Consider the following 21,982-nt stretch of genomic DNA (forward strand, 5'->3'; position numbering starts at 1 on the left):
CTTTGAATTCCATTACAGACTCAATTTAGCCCTTTTTTATTTAATTCAGTCCCTTTACTTTCCCCTTTTTTTTTTAAATTTCCAGCACTTCTAATTTATGCTATTTACGCTATTACCATTTAAGTTATGCAATTTATATTTTTAGCCTTAAATTATTTTATTATGCCATTTCAATCCTTTATTTTTAAATATTGTCGTCATTAATATTGTTATTGGATAATCATCACGGATAATTGATATTTTCCGTTAAAATTTTATCATTGTTAATATTAGATTGTTATTATAATTATAGTATTATTATACCTTTTTTATTTTACTATTATGCTATTATTATTACAATTATTAAATAGTATTATTTTAATATATTAAAATTATGTCTACTATTATTTTTGTTATTTTATTATTTTACGATAGTTTTATTATTTTATTTTATTATCTACGTTGCTATTTTTATTAATATAATAATTTTTCTATTATCATTATATTGTACATTATGCTTGCATACATTCATCTGCTTTGTATAGTACCCCATGTTCGAGTAAATTTATTGTGAGTTACATTAGTGTTTGCATCCACCTTGCACTACACATAGTTAGTACTTAACCTCAAGGCAATGTTCTTTTATCTAGGTGATTCAATGACTTTTGCCTTGAACCAAAGTAATTGAATATCCTTATTAAAATTGGAAATAAACAGTATTTTAGGTAATAATTTGACGATGTGTATTTTTTTTTGGGGGGGGGATTTAAGATGTTGTGCCCTTAACTTACGGCACGTGACTTATCTTCTTAATTTACTCGAAATAAAAGAACCTTCTCCATAAAATTTAATTTATATAGTAATATCTTTAGTAATGTCATTAAATAATATCATTGACATGTATTTCTGTGTAGCATTTTAAAACTCTCTTCAAGTTCACAATTCTCAACGTTAAGACACCAAGTAATCAACTAGGTACAAATTTTGGGCATTATGAGGGTGCTAATCCTTCCTCATGCGTAACCGACTCCCGAACCCACTCTTCTAATTTTGTAGGCCCCCAAAAAATAGTAATTTTAGTAATTTTAATATTTTATTAAAATAATTAGATTTCGAGGTGATCCAATCACTCCTAATTAAAAAGATTGGTGGCGAATCCGTCTTCCTTTTTAAAAATAAAATAAGTCAGGACAAAAAAAACCGTTTCGACATGTATGTTTGTAAATGAAGATTTCTTTACATACAAAGTAATAGAATCTAATGCATGAGGCTAGAATGAATATGTATAAGTTTGTCATCATATGTTTAAAGGTGTATAGATGTGTCAAGAATAAGAGTTGGCATTTATTTAATGCCTATAAGGTGATGAGTTGAGATTTTGGGTCATTTAGACCATTTGGAGTTGGTGTTTTGTAGGTTTAAGGCAAATGATGTAAAATTTGGAGGAAATTGTCTTCATAGTCGTGAGATCCCCCTGTTGGTGTCACGACATTAAGGCTCATGTCTTCAAGGTCGCAACATTCCTTTATTGAAGTTGCGACGTCAACTTCATGTCTTCATAGTCGCTACTCACCCCAGATGAAGTCACGACACCATGCTACTACCCTTAGTGCCGTCATTCATCCTTTGGTGTCGCGACAACACCCTATTTTAATTGTTTTTACATTTTAGACCCTCAATTGTTACTAGAGTTCTATAAAAGCTTTCTCAAGCTTACTTAGAATCTATATTTGAATAAATAATTTTTTTTAAAAAATTTAAACTTAATTGTTAACATGATTGTCTTTATTGATATTGTAATGAAAATCGTAGCTTCTTTAGCAACGAATATGGCATCTCACATCTTGGATTTGATTATTGGGTTAAGAGTAGGGTGTTACACCTTGAATCATTTTCCTCCAATAGATAAGATAACTAGACATCCATTGCACTATGATTCTAATTGGCTTAACAATGAATATCAAGAGATGCCCAAACTTTTCTAGCCACCCCACAGTCACGAAAGGCATGTAAACATGTTTCAATTATAGCTTGGCAGATCATGCAAATAGTAGAAGAAACCATTTTCTTATTGTACAAATTCAACACAGTAGGGATGTAATTATTGAGAAATTGCCAATTTTCTAGCTTAATATTTTCTGGGACATTATGCTGCAAAAATTTAGTGTAAAAGTTTCGAGTTAATTGTAAAAGCCGATAGGTAGTAGAGGGAAGATTAGAGAGCATGGTCTTGTACCTACTATTCATTATTTAAATGTATGTATTATCCAATCACCAGATTAGCATATCAACTTGGCCATACTGAGCAAGAAAAATGTTGAGAATTAGATTCGCATCAACCACATCGAATAAGATATGAACCAATACCTCAAGCAATCAACGCCTCAAGTTCCTTGTACAAACTAAGCGGTAGTAAAAAAACACAACATAGCGTACATCAAGATCGATTGCAAAATGGATTTGACAAACATATCTTTACCACCTTGAGATAAAGAATAGACACTCCTACTATTGAAACACTATTGAAATAAAGATAAGCCTCCATCTTACATCGTCCACTACAAGAAGACCTAGATACTTTCAAGGATATCTGACTAGTGAACACCCAAAACCAACTCCACATCTACACAATTTTGATTCCTTACATTTGAGTTGTAAAAGACCATCGACTTGGAAAACTTAATACCCTGACCTAAAAAATCCTCGTACTCCAAAAGCACCTATCAAACAACTTCTGCCCTAGCTTATGTAGTATCCTAAAAAATTAAACTATCATATGCAATGAATAAGTGAGTGATAGACGAACCACGGTGACTAATGCTGTGTTGGATCTAGTGCCCTAAGTGTAGTATATTTGTTTGTACACTTGTAATTTTTTTCGAACAAATTGGTTTATAAAATTATTCATGAGTTACATTAATATCTTTTGTATGATGTCCTCATGTGGTTTTTTCATGTAAAACAAATATTAGCTCAATTGTTGTCTAATTTTTAACTAATACTAAGCGGTAGTTTGTGTTTGGGTCGAACTACTGAAAAATAACTTTTACTAGTAGATGAACCTAAACATGTAATTAGTCTAATCGAAAATGAGTAAATCGAGTGAAAGACTAATATGTCATTTTTCAAGTCCAATTAGGGAGATGCCTTGTCTTGGGCATCGAATAGATGACTCCCAGAAGATAGAGATATAAATGTGACTAACAGGACTAACAGTACATTGGACTGGACCCAAGCAGAATAGATCCTGAATTATTTTATGGATTTATTCACTTGTGATGTTCATGGTGTGACATATCTTAATCTTGAGTAGAAGATGGACTATGTATGCATGACTTGTATACTTTGATGTAAGTAAATGCTTTAGTTCAAATAGATAATGAACTGAAAGTTAGTGCATTGTGTATATGACTTCTGTAGTATGTAGAATCATTCACAATAGTGGAATTAATAGCCCCAAATATTGGTAAATTATATCCTCTTATTGACATTACATGATAGACGAAAACTAAATGTGGTCATGGGTCGTTCGTCTTTGTGATGAATGACTTAATTACTATTTGATAGTAGTTGACTTTTCATGAAGGAAGATGTAATGGTTACCATTAGATAAAATAGGATCATATTGACAGAGAGGATTTATCCCAAATAGATTAATGATATCCTATAAGGGTAACACACTTACGACAATGTCATTGACAAGTACTGATCAAGTAGCTTTAGTATGTCATTAGGGAGAGCTTAGTCACGATACTATAGTGGAATGACTTTGTGACTAAATGAGTTTATAATTAATAGGTGAAAAGCTGGAACTTAATTAAAAATCATTTGAGCCCTAATCACATATGTCCAATTGGTCCCTCCGTTAGCTCATTGAAGCTAGAAATGAATTGTGTGTTGAATCAAATGAGCAGAAATTTATAGAAATGGTAAAGTTAAATAAATGGGAAACATTCAGAAATGAATGTGGTTTTCCACTAAGTATGAAAATGACTTGAGAATTAATTTATAATTTTAGAATTATTAATTAATTAATTAATTAATTAATTGAAGTTCAAAAATGGGATAAATTAATTGGTCATTGTGAATTAGTTGAATGTAGAAAATTAAATATATTTTCTTATAGATTCTTTTACAATAAAGTTGTCATGATTTTAAAGCAATTAAAATTGAGTTGACAAAAATATTTAATTGGAAAATTAATTAATTTAAATTAATTTAGTAAGTAATATCTATTTTTGAGAAATAGAAAAATATGTATTGGGTTGGATTAAATTATAAAGTGATGAGTTAAAAGTCTAGGAAGCACATATAATTGGACCTAATATAGGTGAGGCCCGAATCCCTATCATAATACATATGAAAGGAAGCACACCCTATTAACCCCCCTCTCTCGTAGTTTAACTAGGGGATTATTTTTCTATTAAATAGGCATTAAATGTATTCTACTAATTCAACTAGGGTTTCACTTTCTTTCCCTATAAATAGATGGCACCGATAAGGCTAAAAGCATAAGAAGTGATACATAACTTTGAGATATTATTATTCTTCCCAAAAATAGTAAAAAATTATTTTTAGGTATAATTTTTATTTTTTGAAAATAACAATTCTACTAGTTTTCATTAAAGAGAGAGTTTTGTTTTCCTACTGAAAGTAAAGTAAATGATTTATGGTTCAGTGTTTGATTCGAATTGTTTGAGCCCACACTTGAAATAGTTCATGATACGAGAATAGCGGAGAAGGCCATTAGTTGAAAGTCAGGAATGATAGGGATCCGTCTTACCGAAAACACAGGTACGACTTTGGGAAATGTCTATTGTTATAAATATCACAAAATGGCTCTGTTTTCAAATTTTTATTTTTTACTCTGCAAGAGTGTAACATCCCGAATTAGGGCCTAGTCAGAACAGTGGTTTCGAGACCATAAATTAGAGATAGAAATAATTATTATATGATTTTTATGAGGTCTATGATATGAATGCATGCTTATATGAAAGTTTCATGAAGAAATTCTATGCATAAAATGTCTAATTGAACTTTAGGGACCAAATTGAATAAGATGCAAAACTTGCATTCTAGAAGCTTTAAGCATGAAATTGCTTTAGATTATGAATTAGAGGCCCTAATTAGCAATTTTACCAATTTCTATAATTTTGGACAAAAATGGACATGCATAGGAAAAATTTGAAAGAAAAACCCTAAGGCAATTTTGGTCATTTGGTAATTAAAAGAATAAAAAGGGAAAATCAAAGCAAAAATATGTCCATCTTCTCCATGTGCTAGCCAAATTTCTAAATATCCATATTTAGGGTTTTGTTCAATATTTCCAAGCTTGATTGTAAGTACTTCCTATCCCCCGTTTTTAATGTTCTTTGTATTTTTGAAGTCTTTGAAGCATGATCTACCCCTTTCTAGCTATATTTCGAGCTAGGGTTCATGTATGAAATTTGACCCATGTGTAACATGAATGTATTTAGTTTATTAATGGAGTAATATGAATGTTTGATGCATGATAAACATCTTTTACTAGGTGATTTTTAGTGAAAACACCTAAAAAGGGGACTTGTTTGTGAAAGTGTAAAAGTGAGTAGTAATAATGTGAAATAAAGGAAAATATGGGCTGATGTAAGCATAGTAAAGGTTTGACTAGGCTTGGGTAACCAAGAAAATGCATGCATTTAATTTTACGAGCCTAGGGACTAAATCGTAAATAAGTATAAAGATAGGGGTAAAAAGGTAATTTTACCAAATTATGAATTATGGATCGATTTGAGTAATGTGATTTATAAACAAGTTAAATTTGGCATTATAGATAACAAAAAAAGTGAACCGGGTCTTGATCGAGGGAAGATTAGGCTTCATTATCATCATTTTTGTACCGAGGTAAGTACATGTGTAAATAATGTGACAAGGTGGTATGTTATGTTGTGTTAACATTATGTGATAATTATTTTATTGCTTATTATGCATGCTATGTCTAATGGTGCTATTGTAAGTATGAATGATATTATGGTCGTTACATACGACATCACGAGCAAGTACGACAAAATATGCCATGTGCAAGTGAGGAAAATCTCGTTTGAACCTTCGGAATAGTTTAGGATACAAGTGACATGTCACTAGGAATTAAAAAGTTCTAACTCGTTGAGTGGTCCGAGTTCGTGATATATGTGGCATCCGAGCTCGTTGAATGGTCCGAGTTCATTATGGATGCGAGCATCCGAACTCATTGAATGGTCTAAGTTCATAATGGATGCGATACATGTGATTGAGTTCTGGGCAATGATCTTGTTTGTCCTACCGATGGCTAGGTAATCCTTGAGTGGTCAGATACTTGATAGCTTTTGTGAGCAGCCCGTGTAGTTACACCTTGATTGATAGCTTATATGAGCAAGCACGTGAGTAGCTCCATTGCGATCGTTGCATGATATCAGATAGCTTCAGCTACTTATGTGTATGTGGCACTTATGTGCAAGTTTCCTTGTATCCAATAGTATTCTGAGTGTTCAACGAGTATTATAATGGATGATGCGATGAAAGTCCCAAGATGGGCATGGTAATGACGGTAAAGTTATTTGATATGCTACAGGTATGTACAGGTACGTACGTTATACTCATAAGTGATGTCTGTTAAAAGATAACATGTGACAAGAAAGTACATTCATATATATATATATATATATATGAATACTTGATTAATGAGCTAGAATCCTTGAATGATGAATAATCTTGATGGCTATGTTATTATGTCTTGTATGATTAGGGTTTACTAATATTGCATATTATTTGCATATGGACTTACTAAGCTTAAATGCTTACACCCCTCTCTTTTCCATCCTTTGTAGTTCCGCCAAGCTAGCTCGAGGATCGAAAGTCGTCGAAGCATTCGATCACACTATCAAAAGAACATTAGGTATAGTGAATTTGTTATTTTGAGTATGGCATGTATAGGGGACTTGGTCATTTCATGATATGTGTCATGCTATTTGGCCAAATTGTGAGGGCCTACGATGTTGATGATTCATTTTGTAATAGCCATGTGATATAACTCGTGATTGATTTTTGGGTTGTAATATCTAATTGTTCATGCATGCATGTGTTGATGCCTTGATAATGTGCTATGTAGTTGTGTGATTGATATATGATGAGATATTGTCTTGATGATGTGGAATATGATTGCTTGGTGAATATATGAAGATGTATGGATTAAATACTAGGAGATAAAGAATGGTTTAATGACCTAAGATGATAATAGTTATAAATGTGCAACTTGAAATTTTGATAATTAAGTTGATTTGCATGAAGTTTGTATAAAATGCTTCCAAATGGTGTGATTAAGGAAAGGTGCAATAGGATGATATTATAAAAATGTGAAAGTGCTATGGTGCTGAATATTGAGTGTTTAAGTATGTCATGTTGTACGCTATGAAATTTGCTTAAGTGCATGAGTGACTAACGGTGGCAATTGGCTTGGAAAATAGCCTTCAAATTGTCCACACGGGCATGTGTCTAGGCCGTGTGTGACACACAGTCGGTCCCACGGGCATTTGGAATGGCCATGTGTCCCCTGCACCATAATTTTACAAGTCAGTATGCTCAGTAGTAAACACACAAGCTAAAACACGGGCGTGTGTCTTGGCCGTGTGAGAGACACGGCCTACCCACATAGGCGTGTACTCTAGCCGTGTGAAGTCTGCACCTTTTTATGAAAAATTCATTTAATTTTAATTGACCACATGGTCTGGCTACACGGGCATATGATACGGCCATGTGACCCTAAATTGGTACTGACGTCATAGTCAAAAAGTTACATGGCTGGAGGACACGGGCATATCCCCTGTCTTACACGGGCGTGTGACTCTGTATTAGGGAAAATTTTCCAAACTTTTCTAAAAGTTTCCAATTTAGTCCCGATCCTTTTCTGATAGTTGTTTTGGGCCTCGTAGGCCCATATTAAAGATAAATTGTGTATGTATGAATGAAGTTATTTTAAAGAAAAATTTTATAGCCCGACTTTTGCATAAATGTATGAGTACAAGTTTGGTAATGCCTCATACCCTGTCCCAACGTCAGATACGGGTCAGGGGTGTTACAAAGAGAATCGCTTTTGAACTGAAATTTTTTTCAATAATTGGTATCAGAGTCAATTTGTGCTATGTTTATAGTATAAACTCATACCAAAATTTTTCTCTCTTCTTCATGCGTGATTGAATTTTGAAAAGATATGACATTCTTATAATTATTATGTTTAGGGATATGTGTGTGAATGAAAATATGTTATTATTTTATTATTTATATGATAAAATAATTTTTCCAAAGTTGTGATTCCTACAAATATGAATGTAATTATTTTTAATTTTCGGGAATGTAATTAGATTGTGGACTATCATCTCCACGTAAGATTTATTTATTTTATTGTTTTAGAATAATTTATGTGAGCTAGAAATGGACATCAGACTTATGTAACTAATATTTTTTACGAAACCCAAAAAACTGATATGCATCCAGGCTGATCTAGATATACAAACCCGACCCAAGCAAATCGAAAAAATATTAGCAGTGGTTCGACAACAAAAGTTGTTAGTGGTCCGATGGTGGTGATCAACGGTAGGGGTTGGTTGTGAAGGCCGACGTTGGTGGTCGATAGTGGTCAACAAAGGTCCAACGGTGGCCAACGGTGATGGTTAGTGGCGGGCCGACAATAGCCAGCGGCAGCCCAACGATGAGGTAATGGCGACGTGAACCGGTGTGGCAGTGAAAGCCCATGGTGGCAAAATAGAATACCTAAAGTATGCTTTAGGGTGATTTTGTAATTTTATTATTTTTCTAGAAAGGAATCTTGGAAACTTTGGCTGGTCAGGGTCATTTAAATTTTATACTTTTATTTATGATAGCATGATGATATTTATTTGGCAACAAATTTATGTTCATGCATATGTATGATAAGCATGCCATATAGTTTAAAGAAAGAATGACATATGTACTTGCCATGCATTTATTAATTATTCATGATTGAAACCAGACATTGAAAACCTTACATGTTTTTAAAAGATTGAGTGGGAGAAGGTCCCAAAACAAGGCCTATGACATCCATCAATGGTCTCTTGTGATGGAATGGCAATTTAACTACCTACTATAGTATTGTATTGTGGATATCATCGAGGAGATTTCTTGAAAGTATGAAGAATTGTCTTATAATTGTATGATAGTTGGTCAGTTCTGTTGTAGGTATTATCACACGATATAACAAGTTTTTCTTCAAAGAGGACAACTAGTCACAATGTGTCACTCGGTGAGATTGTCTCATAATGACTCATTTGTGTTCCATAATGTGATAGGTGTTGAGTTGATAGTTATACAATCAAGATCTTCTAATTAAGTAACTTCCCACAAAGCTCTACTTAAGTTAGAATGATGGCCAAACATTAAACAATAATTAGTACATGTGAATGCCTAAGGAATTAGGTTCATGTACTAATTGGATGGAAATACATGTTCTTACTAGTTGATCAAGATTACCCCATGGTGACTTGATTCAATAGGTGCAGGAATTATCGTTGTAATGACTTACAAATATTTTTCAAGATTTAATGTAAGATACATGTATCATCTTAATGCATACCATAAGTTGCAAAATATTTTCTTAATACAAAGATATCAACGACTGAATATTTTATTTTTAGTTCAAAAATGATACCTGCTCCTTTATAAAATATACATATTGAGAACAAACTCAACAAAAATAACTATAAAGAATGGAAAAAGAACCTCATGATTGCCCTGAGTTGTGAGAAACTAAAAATAGTCCTTGATAATAAACTCCCTCCGACCACTTAAGCTGAGGCTAGAAAACGCTGAAAGGAGTCTAATGAGATAGCTCACTGCTATATGCTGACAAGTATGACCAATAACCACTGTAAGCAACTAGAGAGCTGTAAGACTGTAAAAGAGATTCTAAACAAACTAAAAGACATGTTCGTAAGCCAAGCTACCTTGGCTTGACAGTCGATTATTACTAGTTTCATGAATGCCCAACAAAAGCCTATCAATTTGGTCAAAGACCATATGGTCACTCTTATGAGATACTTTGTTGAGGCTATAGATAATTAGGTCAATCTGGACCAGACACCCAAATAGAGATGATGTTCAAAAGCTTGTCCAAGGATTTTGCAAGCTTTTGGGTCGTCTATAACCTTGGGAAAAATAATTTGATGCTTACACAACTCTCTTTTGGATAGATTCTTTCTTTCTTTGATCCTTTGCAATATGAATTGAACTCTCTAATTTTACCTCGTAAGAATTTTTACTCACTAAAGTTGGACCATTAAATTGACTTTTATCGCTCAAGGCCCCTTTTCTCTTGATCTTTTCACATGAACCATCCTCACTTCCTTTTAACCCCTCATAAAAATTTTGAACATTTAATTCATCAAAATACAACTCTTTAAGAGGAAAATAAAGGTCTAACTTGTCCAAATTTATAGACTCTAGGAAACAATTCACACTTTCAACTTTTTCCAGTTCACTATCACTATTATCATAGTTCTCACTATTACTATCAACTTCTTTGACATCAACTTTGAAACAAGGTGCAATGTTAGATCTAGACTCAACAATTGGCACAAAATCGCACTTATTGTCTTCACAAATAGTGTCACTCAAAGTATCTTACTCATTCATATCATCATCAATGATAGCAGTGGACGAAGACTTCTCAATAGGCTTTATGTCATACTTACATTCCTCGCCTTGTAAGGATCGTGTGACTACTAGCATCAAATCAAGTTGAGAGAGTGTGGATGAAAATTTCAAGAATGTTTTCTTAAATGAATACATTGGACATTTAGAGTCTTTGTGATCCTTCATATCACACCACATGCACTTGCTAGCTCATTCTCTTTGCTCCACCATAAGTCGTTTAAGGTCAACCTCATAGAGATTGGACTAATTAATTTACAGTTTCTTATGACCAAGATTAAACAAATCTACGAAATTAAAGAAAAAATGAGATTAAATCTAAATAAAAATAATTTATAGAAATTAAATAAAAACGAAATAAAAATAAGTAAAACAAAATTAAAGCTAAATAAAACAAATAAATGAAAACTCTAAGCTCAAGTGTGATTTTGACTTCGGCTTTGAACTAATCTTGGACAATGGATTTTCTTCTCCAATTGATTAGTTAGTTGTAGAGATCAAGGAACAACCTCAAACTTCTTAATTCTTTTGTAGTAATAAACTAATTGCAGGAATAACCCGACAACTAACCCTTACCAAGTGAATAACCTTTAAAACAACTTCCATGATTTAATTCCTCGATAGTTTTACGAACTAGAAGAACTTGGCTCAAATCAATAGCCTCAACTACGCAAATTATTTAAACTTGATTGTTAACTCTCTTGACGAACCCAACCACTCACTCAATTGATCGCGTCAATTTATACTTTGATGTATCGAATACAACAATTACGGATCATATTGATTCTCCAATTGTATATTGTCCAACATTGGACCAAGGGGTATCCTTTATCTATTTAATGCTAAAACAACATTGTGAGACAATTGAGTCTACCTCCTAAACCAGAAAATTAACGATTACTAATGTGGAAAATATTAAGTGCAAATTTGAAATCTCACGGTTCAAACACCGGATCAATTATTGATCTAAAACTAGATCAAATCTAACTAATACTTAAGTGAAGGATAATAACAATAAAATAACTAAAGAGAAACTTTACTTAAAATAAAAACAAAAAATAAACAAAATAATTTGGTGAATGCGGTAGTGTGCGCCCGCTTAACTATATGTACATATAATAATAATAACAGCAACAATAATAATAACTGAAAAGAAAATAAAATCTAATAGGTAAAAAGAATGGTGGTTGACGCTCCTCTTTCACGTATATCTTTTCAATAATAATAATAAACCTAAAATAAAAAGACAAACTTAAAATACAAAAAAAAGTTAAATAAAAAATAATAAAACAATCACAAATTCTTCATATTGTGCATCAGCTCAAACTCTTGTACCAAATCTTTTGTACAATCCATCTATCCACTCGTTTTGTACATACATAGAGAATGATCAATTATGTGTCAAATTATATATAATTCATTTTCAAAGTTAATTAAAATAAAATAATGAAAATATGTCGACTAAGCGTATTAAATGTCTCAACCATATTTTAAAGTATTAAATGTCTCAAATTAAAGAATTCGCGAGCTGTTTGTGGTGCTTGTGTCTGATACCATTCTATCAAATAATATCATATCACACAATATGGTACAAGAAAACCTTTTCTATTTGCATAATTAGTATCGACCTTATAATATTTGGATCTACAGTCCAAATAATTTGTAGCTCTTATATAAATTTAATTTGGAGAAGGACTTATGCTAGATTATATCTCTTTTATAATACATAAATTAAGTAAAAAATATAAAATTTATAATACATATTTTTTTATAAAATAGGTTTTATAAATTGTCCAAAACTTTCATATAAATAATATTTTTTGTCATAACTTATAAAGTTATTTTTTATAAATAAGTTATGAAAAAAACTATAATATTCTTTTATGAATAAATATATTATTTTATAATATATAGTATGGACACATAAATAAGTTATGCTCATATTTCTTAACTGTAACTTTTAAATAAATATATTAAAACATTTTTATATTTTTTATTTTTATAAAAAACTTTTTGTTGCCATAACTTTAGAATTTGTTTAGGATTTAAATAATATATTTGTTTTATAACTTTAAAAATATTTAAATTATTTTTATAATATAATATTTTTACGATTTATAATATAAGAAAATTTTGGTCATAATCATCTCAAACTCTCATATGTGTTTATGCTTAAAATATAATTTTATAACTTATATGAAAAATATTTTTTTCAATTGGATTTAGGTGTAATTACTCCAATTCTCACTCTCCCCTAAGAATTGGAAATTATAATTAGGTACTCCAATTACACCCAATTCGATGAGACCTTTCAATTACAACGGTTACCCTAACATGCTTTCATTGTGCAATTACAAGCAATTACATCCAAATCCAATTACTAGGTGACTTTTCAAATACTACCTGAATTAATTTAACTACTATTATTTGGGTCAAGACTAAAATTTCAAAAATTGAAAAGTACATAAACTAAAATTGACCAATTCAAAAATATAAAGATTAAATTGATCAAATTAAAATATAAGAACTAAATCCACAACTTTCAGGATATATAAAACTAATAACAAAATATAACCTTTAGTATAATATAAATTCCTTTTTCCTTACAGAAGTTCTCAACTATTGAATTTTTCTTATAGCCTAAAATTCAGGATACCAAGCCAACCAAAAAGGTAAGAATTTTGGGGGCAATTTTAGTGCTTAAAAATGTTGGTGATACAACATTATAAGACATGAACATATTAAGGGAAAACAATATAAAAAGTATAAAACAATGGCACAACACGGAAGGGTAGGAACGTGTCAAAATCTAGATAACACAAATTGTCAAATCTTATATAAATATAAAATAACTTAAACATGAATACGATAATAAAAAAATATATAAATACATGAGCTACCTAAGAATGTAGAATTGATTTAAGATAAACGATGAGGTTTTTGTAATTGTGAAACAGTTAAACTATATAGATCTTAAATGGCAATAATTTTAATCCAATAAAAAGCTGAAAAAGAAGAAGTTGGTCCCCCCAGACACCTAATACGTAATTAAACCACACTTATGCTACAAGTAATCTAGTGAATGTAATGAGACAATTGAAGCACCACCAGCGGCGGCGGCTGCACTGCCGCTCATTCTTCCCATAGTCTCTATAGCCACTGTCCAAACTTATTTGTGCGATATAAATGTGACATATAGCGCAATCTTTATGCTGTGATATATTTTTAAATGTAAAACTACCACAAAATTCTTGGCTTGTATTTTAGGTTTTTTACTCAAAAATTAAATAAATTAACTCTTGTATATTAGATAAATGAGCAAAATAGCCCTTCCATTAAAATTTGGTATTTCTATATAATGTATAATAACAAATTTAGCCCTCAATCTTTACACATTTATTCAATTTTACCCCTACTATTTTATTGGAAGTAAGTTAGAAAATTTTGAAACTAATAAAGCTAAAGGGTCAAAAGACCTTAGTAACAAATTAAAAAAAGTTAATTAAGCCCTTTTAAAATTAAAATTATTAAATTATTAAATAATAAAAAATATAAATATAAAAATTTATTTAAAACTAACTATATCGATCCATTAAAATCTAATGGTTATAAGATTTTTAAAAATTGACCCTACGCTTTTATTGAGTTAGTATTATTATTTAATAAAATGTATAATTTTAATATTTTTATAATTTCTTTATAAATTTTGTTTAAAATTTTTATGATTTTTAATAATTTTAAAATTTAAAAGGGCTTAATTGGTTTTTTATTTGTTAATAAGGTTCTTTTACCCTTTAGCCTTATTTGTTTCAAAACTTCTAATTTGCTTACAATAAAAGAGTAGGAGTCAAATTGAATAAATGTGTAAAGGTTGAGGGATAAATATGATCATGCCTTTCTCAATCATAAAAATCATAAAATTTAATTTGTACCAATAAAGGTTGAGGGAAAAAGGCGAGATCGGCAGTGGAGATCTTTAATGGCACTAGTCATTTCGATAAGTGGTAAAATAAGGTTTTAGATGCTCTCTTTTAATAAGGTCTAGACATTGCCATAAATGAAAAGAAACCAAATGATGTGGAGGAGAAAGATTGGGAGACTATCAATCGTTTGACATGTGGTACAATTCAATTGTGCCTTTCTTAAGAATAAAGGTAGGCTTTCTCAAAGAAGACTTTTGCAAATAAGTTGTGGTTGGCACTAGAAGAATTTTTTTTAAAGAAAAACAATCAGAATAAGCTCTATATGAAGAAAAAGGTTGTTCCGCTTCACTTATGTTCCGAGTACCACTATGAATGATCACATCACCAGTTTTAATTAATTAGTCACTAATTTAGTGAATATGGATGAGACCTTCAAAGATGAATATTTGGCTTTGATGCTATGGGGGTGACTTCGTAAGGAGTTTAAGTTACTTGAAACTATTCTACTTTATAAGAATGCTTATGTATTTCTTAGTGAAGTATGTGTATCTTTATATAGTTATGAACTAAGAAAGAAGGAAAAGCAAATAAATTCAATCGGAGATGTAAAAGATTTGGTAGTCCGAAGTCGTTCACACACTCGGAGTAAAGTACAAAAAGGGAGATCCAAGTCAAAGGGGAAACCAAGTAAAGATGAGTGTGCTTTTTGTCGAGAAAAAGGATATTGGAAGAAAGATAGCCCAAAGTTGAAAAATAAGGGTAAATCTAATAAAGGGAAAGCTATAACAGAATCAAATGTAGCTGAGTGTGATAAAGAAGATTTAGATCTCTCACTTGTTACATCAATAACTGACCATTCTGATGTATGGATGTTGGATTCAGCTTGTAGTTATTGTATGTGTCCTTATTTGGAGTGGTTATTTGGTTTTAAAAAACTAAAGGGTAGAGATATCTATACAACAAATAATACTCCACTTACCACAAATGAGATCAGTTCTGTTCAATTGAGAAATCATAATGAATCAATCATAACTTTACATTATGTTCGTTATATGCCAAATTTGATGAAAAATTTCATTTTTGTGGAAACATTGGCATCAAAAGGTTTCGAAGTGAGAGTTAAAAATGGTGTGATGAAGTTTATTTCTAGTGTATGTGTGTTAATAGAGAAGGTCCGTAAGAATATTAACTTATACCACTATTTGGGTCATACAGTTAATGGGACAGTTGTTGTAGCATCAAATAAAAATCGGGAGTTAGAAGCACTTAATCTATGGCATATGCGCTTAAGGCATGCAAATGAAAAATCCTTGAACTTACTCATAAATCAAAGATTATTTAAAGGAGTAAGAACCTGTAAACTAAATTTCTATGAGTATTACATCAAAGAGAAGCAGCCAAGGGAGAAGTTTGGGACTACAATCCATGATACTAAAAACATTTTGAATTATGTTCACTCTGATGTCTAGAATCCCTTTAAAATAAGCTCTTTGAGAAGAAAAAATTATTATGTAATTTTTTTATAATTATTCCCACAAAATGTAGGTGTATACAATGAAAACAAAAGATAAAATGTTGGGAGCTTTCCTTAAATGGAAAAATATTATTGAAACTTAAATTGACAAAAGGATCAAACACCTTTCCACAAACAATAGTGGAGAGTATAGAAGTGATCCATGTGAAAAGATTTGTAAAGATGAAAGTAGCATTAGGCACTTCACTATAAAATCTACATCACAACAGAATGGGGTGGCAGAACACACGAATCGGATATTGCTGGAGAAAGTTTGATGTATGCTATCCAATGTTAGATTGGATAAAGAGTTTTGGGCTGAGGTTATAGCATATGCATGTCATCTCATTAATTGTTTACCATCAATTGCAATAGATGGAAAAACACCATTAGAGAAATTGAGTGGGAAACATGCTAAAGATTATTATTCCTTACATGTGTTTGGTTCTACTACATACTATAATGTTAAGGGATCAAAGTTGGATTCAATAGAAAAGAAAGCAGTGTTCTTAGGGATCACTTCTGGTATAATGGGTTTTCACTTATGGTGTCCAAAAATAAAGAAAATTATCTTTAGCAGGGATGTCACCTTTGATGAATCTACCATGTTTTCAAAAGTGCAAAAGAAGCAGTCAAATAATACTCATAAGTAGAGAAGTTTGAAAGAGTGACGATTCTAACAAATGATGAAGTTAATGATTCTTTTATGGTAGAAGAAGACTCTAGTAGGGAGGATCTAGTGGAAAAATGAGACTCTAATAAATAGGAGGCTTAGACCCAAAAACTTTTACAGCAACTTGAATCAATTACAACCAATAAGCCAACAAGAATAATTAGAAAGCCTACTCGCTTTGCTGATATAGCGGCTTATGCATTCTTAATTGTAGCTAATGACATTCTTACCACTTTTAATGAAGCAATTCAAAGTTCAGATAAAGAAAAGTGGAGGACTTTCATAAATGAAGAAATGTAGTCCCTTCATAAGAATCAGACTTGAAAACTAGCTAGTCTATTGAAGGGAAATAAGACAATTGGGTGCAAGTGGTATTTGCAAAGAAAAAGGATTTTCTGGCCAAGATGAGGTGCACTACAAAGCAAGATTGGTGGCGAAAGATTGTGCCCAGAAGGAGGGAATTCATTACAATGAGGTATTTTCTCCAGTTGTGAAGCAGTCCTCCATTAGAATTTTATTGGCTTTGGTGGCACAATTGGATCTGAAACTAGTTCAATTAGATGTAAAAGTTGTTTTTTTTTACATCAAGACTTGGAAGAGAAAATCTATATGACTTAGCCAGAAGAATCAAGGTTGCTGAAAAAGAAAATTTAGTGTATAAACTAGGAAAATTGTTGTATGGTTTAAAGCAATCTCTGAGGCAGTGATACAAGTGATTTGACAAGTTTATGTCAGAATAGAGATACACAAGAAGCAATTATGATCAATATATTTATTTTCGCAAGCTTCAAGATGGTTCTCTTATATATTTTCTTCTTTATGTTAATGATTTGTTGATAGATTCCAAAAATCAAGTAAAGATTGAAAAGCTAAATAAACAATTGAAAAAGGAGTTCGAGATGAAGGATCTAGGAGAAGTAAAGAAGATTTTGGGCATGGAGATAACTCAAGATAAAATCTTGAAGAGGCTTTGCTTGATTCAAAAATAATATTTGAGAAAATTGCTAAAGAGTTTTGGCATGAATGAAAAGTCAAAACCTATTAGCACTCATCTTGCTCATCATGTCAAGCTTAATGACTTTATGTTGTCAAAGAATGATGCAAAACAAGAATACATGTCAAAGATATCATATGAAAATGTTGTTAGTAGCTTAACGTATGCTATGGTATGTACAAGACCTGACATTTCACAAGTAGTTGGGATCGGGTTGTGAGTAGGTATATGCTTGATCCAAGAAAGTAGCATTAGCAAAGCTATGAAATGGATTTTGCGATATATCCAAAATACAATAGATATTGGATTGATTTTCGAGTAGGAAGATAATCAAGGTGTGGCTGGATATTGTGATTCAAACTAATCCGATGATCTGGACAAGCGATGCCCAAATACTGGTTATGTGTTTACTCTTGCAAAGGCACCAGATAGTTGGAAGTCTACTTTACAATCAATAGTTTCTTTATCTTCTACAAAAGCGGAGTATAGGCAATCACAGAGGTTATAAAAAAGGCAATTTGGTTTCAAAGTTTGCTTGGTGAACTGGAAATTAAGAAAAAGTATGTCAAAGTACATTTGCGATAGTTAGAGTGCTATTCAGTTAGCAAAAAATCAAGTTTATCATATAAGGACAAAGCACATTGATGTCCGGTATCATTTGTACAATAGATTCTTGAAAAAGGTAGAAGGTAGAGTAAAGATCCAAAAAATTTCAATCACTGAGAACCCTATCAATATGTTAACTAAAGTTGTGGCTACATTCAAATTCCAACTATGTTTGGACTTGATCAATGTTAAAACTTGAAGGTTGAAATTGAAGACACTATCAAATGTTATTTTGCAAGGAGATTGAAGATGTGGAAATTTGTTAAAGTGGAGATTTGTTGAAATAACACAATCCCACATCTAAAACATACAAGGTTGTGAAGAGTTTGTACTATTATAAATAAATGTATTTTCTCCACTTTTAAATCCTTCCAAAAATTTTCCTTTTCTTCTTAAAGGCAATTTTTTCCTCACCCTATTTGCACAACATTCTCAAACCTAAATTCTTTCAAATGTAATAATATTTGTAGTAAATTCTAAAAAAAAAAAACATATTCAAATGCCAAATTAATACTCAAAATCCATTACACCGGCCAAGCTAGCTGCTAACATCCCAAGAGTGGACCATCTAAAAGTCCATGCCATTACTCCAACTGTTTCTCATTGTCTTTACTTGTATTGCCTTGCCTTCGCAGTTTTGAGATTTAGGCTTAGTTTGGATGGGCGGTGTGTTTACTTCCGGTGAGGTTAAAAACAGTGGTGGCGGTGAGATTAGTTACTGTAGCGGTGAGATTGGATATTGTAGCGGTGAGATTAGAAACAATGGTGGAGTGTCTGTTTGGATTTAAATGTAGTTGTAGCGGTGATGTGAAAATATAAAATGACTAATAAGGACATTAAATTAGAAATGATATATAATAGAATCTTTTTAAATTATTTTACTTTTACAAAATTATTAAAATAGGTAAATGTATAAATTCATTTAATAAAATATGTTTATTAAAATGTTTATTTTAATTAATTAATATTAATTTTATAATTGTAATATATATATAACTACTATTTAAAAAAAATCAGCAATACAAACATATATTAAATAAAAGGTTAAAATTGTAAAAAAGTACGTTGATTGGGGTTATTTTTTTTTCATTGAAGCTAAAATCTCCAACTAATTTTCAGCATTCCAGTGTGGTTGAAATGCATTCTCACTAGACTTTCATGTTAAACCAAATAGCAGTGCAATGAGGTTGGTAGCAGCAACTGCACCTCAATGACAATAACTGCTGAACCAAAGGTAACCTTAATCAAATGATACTTGAGTTCAAAAGCCAGCCATACCAGCTCATATCAGTGACACCAACAACAAGAAACTGGCCAACATACCAATTCCAGTAAATAAAATGGACACATTGCAGTTTCCGTACCATTGATTATACCTACCCAAAACCACAAACTGAAAAATAAAAAAAGATAATTAGTTGGTCCATTTCAGATCTTTTACTAAATACTGCAACAAATACCCAAAAAAACCCAACCTAATACTAATAAGTAGCATTACATTAGGGGGAAACAAGGAAGAACATGTCATGCAACGTATATACAAACACTATAAAATAGAAGCCAAATACTGGACATGAACCTAAAAATGAGGATGAAGAGGATCCGAGGTTCCTCTCAGCGCAGTACAGGGATTCTCAACTTTTGATATAATAATAAAACTATTGCCTGAATTATTCTTGCAGCTGACATGATCGCTCGGATCCAATCTTGGTTCCATGTATTTGCTTCAACAGTCAATTTATTACACATATTTGGTTGCTTGTTTTCTACTTCCCACCCCTGATATGAGTATAGGAATCGCTACAACATGAAAAAGGGAGATCATTTGAAGAATGAGATGAAGATATTAGTTCTGGCTAGATCAGAGAAGTGACTGAGGACCCAATGTTTGGTTAATCATGCCAGGCAGTAACAGGATCATACGAACCAATTTGCTCTAGCTGAGCTTGTACTACATTCCATTCCATTCTTCTTTGAGGTTCTTCAACTTTGACATCTTTGATGGCTGCCCCAATATCGTCAGTCATGTGAAGATCTCGAAAAGGTGGTAAGGCTTGGAAATGGGTAGGCGGTTGAGTGTTTCCAAGGCCACCATCAATGAACTTGTGTTGGTGAAGTGTAGAAGCTAACAAAGAAGCAATGGTTGGTGTAGCGATGGTGAAGATATTGGAATAGGTTGAAAGGAGTGGATTTGAAGTGATAACGTCCTGGATTTGCTTACCATTTCCATAATCACCATCCCCAGAATCACTAGACACAATAGCAGTAGCAGAAGAAAACCCTGGTCTAAAAGCATTCAGTTGAGGAGGTTGCAGATCATAGTTGGTCACTGTTTCCACACCTGAAGAAACTCTTGAATCAGAACAATTAGGGAATGGAAGATTGGTATCAGCTGCTAACCCATAAAACAAAGGGTTGATGTTGATAGGGGGGGTAGAGGGTGAAGAAACGTCGATTTGAAGCCTAGGACTGGGACTTGCAGTTGCACCAGCAATGGCTGAAGCAGGCCTCTTGAGACGCTTGTTTTTCCGGCAACCACCGCCCACTGGAACATTCCTTAAAGTGCCTCCTTTAGTCCAATAACGCTTACAAGCCTTGCAAAAGTGTCTGGGCTGAGATAAACTATAGTTGTTGTAGTAGCAGAACTTGGTGTTTGATGAATCACATCGAGGACACTTCAGGGCTTGTGCTTGTTGGCTTGGTTTCTCCATAAGCTTACTTGTTGAAGCCATCATCATGTGTTTCTCATCTACACGATTCTGCAACCAAAGAGAGGTGAGAAAGAAAAAGGAAAGAAAGAATGAAATGAGGTGTTCTTAGGGTAAAATAACAACACAACATAGATATTCTCTTCCAAAATGCAAAGCAACAAAAATGGGGTCATCACTCTTTTTTCTTTTTTCTTTTTTGTCTAATTATTGAGAGTGAGAGAGAGTAAAACACCTTTGGCCATTAATTAGTAGTTGAAGTGATCACCATTTCTCCTCTCAAAAGAGCCTTTGTTAATGGGGGTTCAAATATTACCTGAGAAGTGATTGACAGATTATGTTGTGATTACCATTACAACAACTTTATTCTTTTTATTTGTTAATAATCAAATTTTCACGTGATGGGGTTTGGTTTATAATTGAAAAACAAACCAAATTTATAATTAAAAAAATGAAAGGTGGGGAGGAAGAATATATGTATGGAGGGTACAAATATTCAATATCCAAGAACAAGACAGGAAGGTAAAGCAGAACAGATGAATCTTTGAGAAGTTCAAGAAAAGAAAGAACATAAAATGAGACTTTTTGCATATCCACTATTATGCAACATTCCTTTATAGAGGGTATTCCCCAATGCAATCCCCCTTTTACTTTATTTCAACTTTATTATAATTATTGAATTCTAAACCAACATTTTTATAATTCATATTAAATAATGATAAGGTATAAAAAGTTTCATGCACCTACCTAGTTTCAAAACATATAGGAAACAGGAAATTAATTGATATGCTTAGTAGGTACAGGGTGTCCTTTGATTAAAACCCAAACAATATTTGTAACCATTACATCTTAATTTTCTCACACAAATGTTATTAATACTGTTTGAGT

General features: G+C 32.0%; 1 protein-coding gene across 1 annotated transcript; it reads right to left on the minus strand.

Moving 5' to 3' along the window:
- Nucleotides 1-19,626: 19,626 nt before the first annotated feature.
- LOC108463252 (dof zinc finger protein DOF1.4) lies at nt 19,627-21,684 on the minus strand. The gene is made up of 2 exons (XM_017763197.2): nt 21,330-21,684; nt 19,627-21,145 (listed from the first exon to the last, which is right to left on the minus strand). The coding sequence occupies exon 2, from the start codon at nt 21,122-21,124 to the stop codon at nt 20,279-20,281; it is 846 nt and encodes a 281-aa protein (XP_017618686.1). The 5' UTR covers nt 21,125-21,145; nt 21,330-21,684; the 3' UTR covers nt 19,627-20,278.
- Nucleotides 21,685-21,982: the final 298 nt, after the last annotated feature.

The sequence above is a fragment of the Gossypium arboreum genome, chromosome 6 (genome assembly GCF_025698485.1).
Source record: "Gossypium arboreum isolate Shixiya-1 chromosome 6, ASM2569848v2, whole genome shotgun sequence".
In the NCBI taxonomy this organism is placed as follows: Eukaryota; Viridiplantae; Streptophyta; class Magnoliopsida; order Malvales; family Malvaceae; genus Gossypium; species Gossypium arboreum.

Bases quoted from the DNA above. Each gene is read 5' to 3' on its own strand.
- LOC108463252 (XM_017763197.2), bottom strand. From the start codon at position 21,124: ATGATGATGGCTTCAACAAGTAAGCTTATGGAGAAACCAAGCCAACAA.